This window comes from Eufriesea mexicana, unplaced genomic scaffold (assembly GCF_001483705.2).
Source record: "Eufriesea mexicana isolate 0111107269 unplaced genomic scaffold, ASM148370v2 scaffold1523, whole genome shotgun sequence".
Lineage (NCBI taxonomy): Eukaryota > Metazoa > Arthropoda > Insecta > Hymenoptera > Apidae > Eufriesea > Eufriesea mexicana.
The window spans coordinates 908,575-917,709 of NW_016909723.1; the positions used below are offsets into that span (position 1 = coordinate 908,575).

General features: G+C 44.0%; 2 protein-coding genes across 2 annotated transcripts; both read right to left on the reverse strand.

Annotated features, from left to right (window-relative positions):
• Positions 1–42: 42 nt before the first annotated feature.
• On the reverse strand, positions 43–2,185 carry LOC108548427 (uncharacterized). Its single transcript, XM_017901343.1, has 3 exons — positions 2,180–2,185; positions 127–1,568; positions 43–46 (listed from the first exon to the last, which is right to left on the reverse strand). Exons 1-3 carry the CDS (start codon positions 2,183–2,185, stop codon positions 43–45), a joined length of 1,452 nt encoding a protein of 483 aa, XP_017756832.1.
• Positions 2,186–4,520: 2,335 nt separating this feature from the next.
• On the reverse strand, positions 4,521–7,344 carry LOC108548428 (hornerin). Its single transcript, XM_017901344.1, is given in 3 exon segments — positions 4,521–5,951; positions 6,089–6,294; positions 7,248–7,344. Coding segments are annotated over 3 exon segments (1,734 nt in total).
• Positions 7,345–9,135: the final 1,791 nt, after the last annotated feature.

Genomic DNA, 9,135 nt, shown 5'->3' on the forward strand with positions numbered 1-9,135 from the left:
AAAAAAAAAAAAAAAAAAAAAGTATAAATACTATCTCATCGTTTAACTAAAAATATAAAAATAATACTCTGAAACAACAAAGAACTCGTAGCACCACATGGTTAAGGGAACGGCTGAATAATTTACCCCTTTTTCGTTTTAGCACCGAAATTTACATTGTCTACGGTATTCTTGTACAGCTGCGACTGACGCTGAATCACCGTCTGCGGCGTGTTATAGTTATTGTACTGGTAGTTGTAGTTTCGCGGCGTTTGCGCGGTGACATAATTTTGATTCTGATAAGACTGGTCAGTGTCTAGCCCGTAATTTTGTTGCGGCTTGTCAGACTGATTCAAGGAACCGTCGTAATCTTGGTTATCCTGGGAAGACGAGGTCTCGTAATTATCGTACTCGTTCGTCTCGGTTTGATCCTTCTGGGGCTTCTCGATCGCGGTATACACCCCTGGGTTCAGAGATGGATACCTGATATTTTTCAACCGAGTCTTTGGGGTCTGAACGATGGGACTAGGCGTCTGTCCGACGTTCAACTTTTCGAGAATATTTTGCGGATTTAGGACGTAAGTGAGTCCAGTCTTAGCGATAATATTAGGGACCGATACGTAGCGCGTATCTTTGCTCCGATCGTTCTGGTCTTGGTTATCGTTCGTCGGAGTCGCAACGTGTTTGTTCGATTCCGATGCAGAGTATTCCGAGACCTGTTGCAAATTTTGCGCCAATACTTTCATCCAATTGCGGTTCATCAGCTCCTCCAACTGCTGAGCCTTTACGTAAGCCGCTGGCAGAGGATAGTCTGGGCCTACCGGTTGTCCAGCGACACTGATCACTCTGTAGGTCGTTTTCGGCAAGAAAAGTTTCTTTATCTGCAGGTCGCTCGTTTGTGCCAGCTGATTCTGCAAACTGGTCGCTTTATAAGTGCTCGATTGGCTATCGAGATCCTTCTGGTTCTCGGAAATGTAGTTCATTCCATCGACGAACTGACTTCCCTCGTTGCTTCTGTACCTCTTATCCCCGCTTTGTTTCTTACTCTTGCCGTTGGTTTCCGAGTCGGAATACGTATCGCTGTAATCGACAGCAGGCGGTGGCAACGGTGGCGAGGGAAATAGAGGCTGGCTGTAATAATTGGGGTAGTAATAGGGAGGTTGATAATAGTAGTTGGGATAAGAGGTAGAGTAATGTATCGGTGTGTAAGACGGTGGCGGTGGTACCGCGTACGGGGATGGATAAGGGTTATATACGTTGTAAGGCTCTACCGGATAACGGTAAGGATGGGAACCGTGAAACGCGTAACTGGATGACGCAGAAACCTTGGGATATGGGTGATAATTAGGATAATAAGGATCTCGAGGGTGATTTGCGTTAAAGCTGGTGCTGTAGGAGTCCTTAGCGTCAGCTTTGGGCGCGTCTAATTCCGAAGATAACTGCGTGACGCTCTCCTTCTCGGCTCCTCTCTTAATCAATTTAGGGCTGTAGGGGTAAATCGGATATATCGGTAGAAAGGGTTCGTTGTTTGGGTCGTTGCTCTTCCCGTATCCCTGAACGATAACCGCTAACGACACTAGGAAGAGTAGCTGGAATGCAAAGAGGATTAAATGGAGGTATCAGTTTGGCGGAAGAGTCGTACGACTTATCGGTTACGCGCTTATCGGAGAAAAATAAAAGGATATTTATACCAACCGGCAAGTCCATTACGATCTGCGTGGAGATCGCCTCTCGATAATTAAGCGAATTTGATCGGTGTATTCGTTCCTCCGCGCTATCTCATTCGCTGCTCTCGTTCACCGTTCACTGGCGTTGACCGGGATACCTGTGATCGAACAGATCGAATCGGCACGCCGGCGCGATGTCTAATGACGTATCGGCCGACATTGAATTTCTCCTTTATACTTGGCCGGCTGAAAAATCGCGAAAACTAGTTTAAGGTTTCTCTGCTCTTATATGTATGTAGATCTAGACGTGGTCGGTGCACGCCCGGTTCAGTGAAACCGGCTGTAGTAAAACTCCGCCCGATCTCGTTGCCAACGTATCGCACAGCTTGGCGAACTGGTCCAAGATGAAACGGGTGGGATAGATGCACGTCGTGACAGAGGAAATAAAGACGACGGCGAATCGAAGCGAAGCGTGAAAGCTCTTGTTCCTAGCGGACGAGATAAGCCCGTTTAGAGGAGCGGTAAGTAATTACCGCCATGATGTTCTCGTGGCTGCAGCAAATGACAGAGTAACGGAGAAACAGAGAGTGTCTCGTTTTGCACGCGATCCAGCAAAGACAATCGGATCAGTCTCTTTTGTTCAAGAGCAATTTGTTGGAAAGAACGCGGCGTGGTCGCGGAAGTAAGAAGTTTCACGATAGAATCCTCTTAGTTCCGGTCGCGCAACGCCTTTTACGATAGACGTTCTTTCGAATCGGTTCACGCGCGGTCCACTCGTGTCCATCTTCTCCACCAGCTTTACTTTCACCGGCGCCATGTCCCTTCACCGTGGCCCCGTCGATCTGCTACGAATCATTGCCACGAGGACCTTGCCTTCGATAAACGCGCCAGCCGAATGATCTACGATGATAGATGGGCAAGGCGAGTAAATACGTTCGAAGCAGTTTCACGAAGAAGCACGTATTCGATGCACGCAAAAATGATAACTAGGAGTGCGTGCCGTTCGAGAAAGTGCCCTTTCCAATGCGAGATCGGAGGTATCGGATGAAAGGAAACGCGAGTCGGAAATCTGAAATATATTTTCGGATCCTGTGCTTAAGGCTTTTCGCGTGAAATTTATCGAATCGCGATACCGATCATGATCATTAAGGAGAACCGCTTGGCGAAGAGTAAGAGCTGAATTTTCCCTGTTTTCGCTCGAGGCACGTCACTGGTACCTGCGTGAGAGTGAAGCGCAAGTATGTCGCTAGCTGAACCAGTCGGAAAATAGTGAAATGTGGCTTTTCTATCATGTAGCCGACGCACCGGTTCTGAGTCTGCCGTGCGCCTAGACCAATCCAGGGATTCTGCGTCTCGAGTTGCTCGAGCTTCTTCGTCGACGTCGTTTTTGACGTGGATTCGTGTTTATCCGTGCGTGTGCACGTGCGATCGCTGAAAAGTAGGACATGCTCGACGAGAACGGCACCCAGAACACTGCACCAACGCACCCGTGCACTTTCTTCTGTGTGGGTGTCGTTTTACACCGAGAATCGAACAAAGAATATAAGTTGTCGATATTCGCTATACGAATAATAGTTTCTTCGATTATCTTATTTTCGGTAAAGATACGAGTAAAAGTCAGGAAACAAGCGTCGCCGAATAATTTTATCTTCGATACTGCACGAGATACTTTCGGAAATCACAGATGTTTGCTTTCCTGGAAAGGTAGAAGTTTGCAAGCTCAGCCGCAGTTCCGGTTGCTCTGCTACGGTTCTTCGGTTACTTTAAGCCTTCTACGCGCGTTCAAAGACTACCGGATTGAGTTAAACTTTAAACAAAATTATAAGACTCTCCGTTTAATCCGAATTAAAGCTCTTAATCTCGATTTTACGCTACGTAGTTATTAATATAGCGAAAAGTGTAACAAATTGCTTTTGCTCCGAAGTTTATGATCCTCGTGAACAAAGCGACCAACGATTCGCTTTTCGTTCAACTATTTTCTCGAGTCGTAATTTTCTTGGAACAAGGATGATGTTATACGGATACCCTCGGTACCGTTACTGTCATAGGAACAAGGGCAAAGGAAAAGAGACCAGTTCCCTTATAAACCGTATTAAACCGGTCTACAAACGAGCAGTGACCGGCTTGCACTGTATATAACGCGTTGGATACTTTCCCAAAACGAACTAAAGTTTAGAAAGGAATTCGCTCATTTCGCCAGTGCTAGTCTTCGAGTAAAAGTGAAAAACATTTTAATAGCGACAGCTTATGAACACCGACAGCCAATGATAAAAATAACGTTAATAAATATCACCTCTGGAAATGCTAATTAATGTTTTGCAAAAGAAATTCTGTTTTTAAAGAACGATTCGTCGGGTGAAGCATGTTCCAACGAGTCTTTTAATTTCGTTAAGTTCATCCTTTAATCGAACGTGTCGTTCTCAATTTCGATCAGTCTAGGCTGTTGCTAATGGACTTGGCACAGTGAAAGCTTGTGAATACATTACATGCTACGTCTCCGATAAATCTGGAATTTATATTCCTCCGGGGATAATGTGGGATAGTCAGTCGAATACAAAAGAAAAAGTCGCTTTATTATAAACAAACGTTATAAAACTATGAAACAAACATCGCAATATCGATGTTACGGAATGTATACAATGGTACTCGAAGCAAATGACAGGAATATAAATACACAACGTCGCCTTAAATAGAGTAATTATGCTAGAAACGTAAAAGTATAAATTAGCGCGATGTCCTACGATCCTCGGACGTTTCGCTTGTACCCTAAAGATCGACTTGTCTAAAAGTGGGCCACGATTAGCGGTCAATTGAAATTTACGTTTGTCATGGAATCGATAGGAGATGCTTCATTCGATTCGATAACTCGAAAATTTAGTACTTTCCACTTGGACTGGAATACGAAATCGTATCGTATTTATTGCTGCCGGAATTCAGGCTGTCGTAGCTCTTTGCACTGGGATATGAAACGTATCTGGGACTCAAATTGGAATAGGAGCCGTGAGACTCGATGGGAGTACCGTACGAAGAAGAAGGAGCCGAGTAACTCGAAGAATAAGCACTGGAAGATCCAGAATAGCTGGAACTGGGACTGGAATAGCTGGAACTGGGACTGGAGTAGCTGGAACTGGGACTGGAGTAGCTGGAACTGGGACTGGAGTAGCTGGATGCAGGTGATGAATAGCTGGAGCCGGAGCCGGAATAAGTGACCGAGGGACTCGAATAACTGGAACTTCCACCTGAAGAGTATGACACCTCAGAGGAGGATGGGATGTAATTGGAATGCGAACTAGAAATTGATGACCCAGATCCGTAGGATCCTGAGGATGCAGGAAGAGAGTAACTAGAGCTGTCGGAAGATCCACCGGAAAGGCTTATGTGGCTGTTCGATGACCCAGACGAGATTGGTAGAGAATAACCGGCGGAACCGCCGGAACTGGAGGAGATGCTAGATAATCCGTGAGACCCCGAAGATATTGGGAGAGAATAGCTGCTGGCACCACCGCTAGAACCAGAGAGGCTTCCGAGGGACGAACTTCCGTGAGAGGAAGAAACGGGAAGACTGTAGCTGGAAGACCCTTTACCGAGAGAACTTGGGTCTATAACTAGACCTCCGCTCACCGAATAGGACGAACTCGGGGAGACAGATTGAATTGGCAGATTATGACCTCCGGAGCTACCCAGCGAACTCAAAGAGGATGCCGGCAAACTGTACGAGGAGCTGTGGCTGGATCCCAACATAGGAAGACTGATACTGTTTGAAGCACCACTGCTGTACGCTGACAATCCGTGAACTCCCGTTGCGTAGACTGGCGTTGAATAACTATTGGAACTGCTAGCAGCCACGCCGCCTCCGTGGATGCCAAATGTGACTGGCCCATTCTTCGAGGATGGATTAAAGAGACCGATACTTCCTCCACCACCGACGGAACTCTGCGAGCCATACGAGGATTGACCAAGGTGTCCTCCTACGGAGAGTCCTTGGAGAGCCAAACCGTGACCAGAACCCAAACCATGTCCTCCAGATCCCAGCGAATATCCCAAGGAACCGTGTCCCAAGGATCCGCTTCCCAAACTTTGGATACCTGCCGAATGTCCCAAGGAGTATCCTCCGAGAGATCCACCGTTATACCCGGAGCTTAGAATGGGAGAATTGTAGGATGATCCACCGGATGAGTAGCCTCCGGAAAATTCAGCTATGCCACGCTTGCCTTTCAGCGGTAGTCTCAGTGGGCGTATAATATCTCCTTTTGTTTCTCTACAGGAAACGCTCGAAACAGCCACGAAAACCAGGACCAAAAACCCCTATAGAACGATAAAGCAAATAAAAGTTTCATAAATATTGTATAACGATAGCGAAGAAGGTATTAGCGAAAAGATAGTATTCTCAGATGAGCAAAAACGAAGGTAAAACGAAACTAAAATCTCTCTGATACACTTACGAATGATTTCATGATGATCCTAAGTGAAATTATTCTGTATGCGACTTCTCGTGGTGTAGCAACAACCGGGTATGTGAGTGAAATTGTGGTTTCTGATGCCATTGCTACTCAGAAGAGACCTTTTATATACAAATCCCCTCTTACATGGTGAAAGAAAGGTCTAGGTGAAGGTGAGTCTCCCCATGCTGGTAGTAGTGCACCACCACCTGAGCAAAATCGTATCCCAGAAGATCGTAGTCTAATTTATCATGGTATGTAAAATTTGCAAATGAGACTGTCGTGCGTGGTAAAAGTGCCCAAATCGATACCATCGGGCTTTGTTTTTCACACGCTGAAACAGACATTTCCTTTCGATTCAGTCGATCATCTCTTACGAAAAGGAGGAAGAAGACGGTTTTCTTTTGCGAGATCGGACATTGATAGCAGCGGTTACAAAGGTAATTAAGACGTACGAATACGATTCTTCTCAGGGTTCTCCGTTAGGGAATCACGTATCGTTCTATCGAAATGTAACACGACTACGTCTCGCTACATCAACGAATCGATCTCCTTATCGAACGCGATAGTTTCGAAAGCGTACATACGTTCTCAACCATGACACGCTTGTTATTAAATAATTTCGTGACAATTCGCTACCAAGCAGCGGGAGATTAAACTACTTAGAGATTAAAATTTCTTCTCGATTCGTTGGATAATTCACAGACGTCGAGAAGACATAACTATCGTTGCATTCTTGCCAAGTTTACCAGAGCTTCCTATGACAAGCTTTCTTCTTTTTCCGTCAAACAAAAACGGAAGGGAGAATATTCTTCCGCCTTTTGTGGATACAATTATGATGCGCTATGACACGAAAGGAGCAGTAAAGCTGTGGTTCGTGTAACCAATATACTCCTCCTTCGGAAGCCACTGAAAGTAATTTCGATGTTGGAAAGTGAAATGCAGCAATTGTGAGCAAAAAGTGACGAAGATTTAGATGTTCTTGTCTTTCTATTTTTATGGAGCATAATCGTATCGTTGACAAAGGAATTAAGAGAGTGGCAAAAAGGTAACTATGAGTAGCCAGTGGCAACAAGTAAAAAGTCAAAGTAGCAACCGACGTCTTCCATCCGGTGTGTCCACGATCTGCAACAGCTGAAACCACCGATTGATTTCGTTTTACTTTCACTCATGGTATGGAGGAAACCCATCGTTACTTTATCCTTTGGGCTGCTCGAACGAAATTCGAAAACAGGCAGACATGCCGATCTTTTCCTCATTACGTCACACGATATATTTATTTATCCGACTTTGGAATAAATCGAGATAGCAATACATTAAAAACGTATTTATCTTTCTCGCGACGAGTAACAATGAGAGAGCATGATATCGCGAGAATCATATTAATGATTCAAAATTATATAGAATTGGTTAAATGAGCTGTGCATAATCGCTAACTGAAAGATGTAATAAATATCGATTACGTTCCATGGAAATAAATGTCTGAGGATATATTCGCCGGTAACTCGATTAAATATACGTAATTGCAAACGTTTCTGAAACTTCCACTGCCTTCTAAATGGCCGTGGAGAAATATGATGTGAACTAGCATTCTAAACAAAGAAAGCGAGATGTTTTCCTGGTCTGAAACATATCTGCGGGAACTGTATCATTTGCATAGAAAATAGATCCATAAGCCGATAATTAAGCTTTCTATCAACATATCGCAACGTTCGCATGACATTCCATGCATCATACGTTACTCGTTTAAATAACGCGATCATTTGGATTTTAATAAACACAAAAACGAAGAAGACAGGAATTAATTATCTCCAGTAATTTACGGCGCGCAGAACGAACAAAATTTTCATTGTTCCCTATAATTTCAACAATAATAGCCGGAGTACGAATAAACGCGTATAAATATCAACGACTCCGAGCAACGAAAGATGTTACGAACTTACTGGTTCTGCTAATATTAATTAGTATTACTTGCATTGTTAAGCAGAGCAAGAGATTGGGCCTAGCTTATTTTCCGCTAGTTCAGTTTCTAGATTTCTCAAGATATAAACGGTTTTTTCGAAAAAGAAATCCCGACTGGACAGGTCCGAAGTAAAACGGTAAAAGTGCACGAGGTGCACTAAAACGAAAAGTAGAATGAAATTCGGGTCAGTCGCGGAAAGTGAGTTGGCAGCGAGTTTCCTATGTGAATCGTGAAGCAGCGGACTTTACTTAAGTCGTCCCTTTATAACAGCTGGCTCCTTTTCTTTCTTTCAGCCCGCAACTTACGGAAAATGAAGTGACCATCCACCTCGGAAGCAATTACACCTGTTCTGTATTTGTAGAAATCTAGTACGTTTAGCGGTATAATCGTGTACGTAACCCGGCCACGTGATTCTTTGATAGTACTTTGTACCTGCATTGCGCCACGATATAACATCGTTACCTTTCCGAGGTACAGCTCGCTTATCAGATACGACCGAAAAAACCAGTCTGCATTTTAACGGTAAAATAATCTTCGCGAAATTACAATGAAACGTATAAATAAACAAATGGAAATTAACGATAAACGAGCCAAAATTATGGAGAAATACGTTAGCAAAATAAACGCATATGCAAATAAATTTCAGATGCATCCTTGCGGAAGTTTAACGTTTCGTAAACATATTTCGATTAAAATACGTTATTAATAATCATCGGCATATCGTAAAATATGCGACACGATGTTAGAGTGAGGTACGATGTATCGAATAAACTGTAAGGCTATTAGCGACGCCTCTTATTTAACAAAAACGTGTTACAAGATTATGTAGCCGAGGATAAGATACACACCTGGTCGCGACGAACGTATTATGTATGCTTAGGAATATCCGAATAATCTGGTCAACGATAAAATGATCGTGATTAGAATTATCGAACGACTTTCGAGGTCACGTTCGAGCTGCGACAGATCGGTTGGATGCCCATTAAGCCTTCGGTGAGAGTTCCTTGGTATAGGTTTACGGGCCGGAAATGGAGACAGTTGGTTTTCTAGGGTGTACTTTCTTTGACAGCGAAACGAGCACGACGCT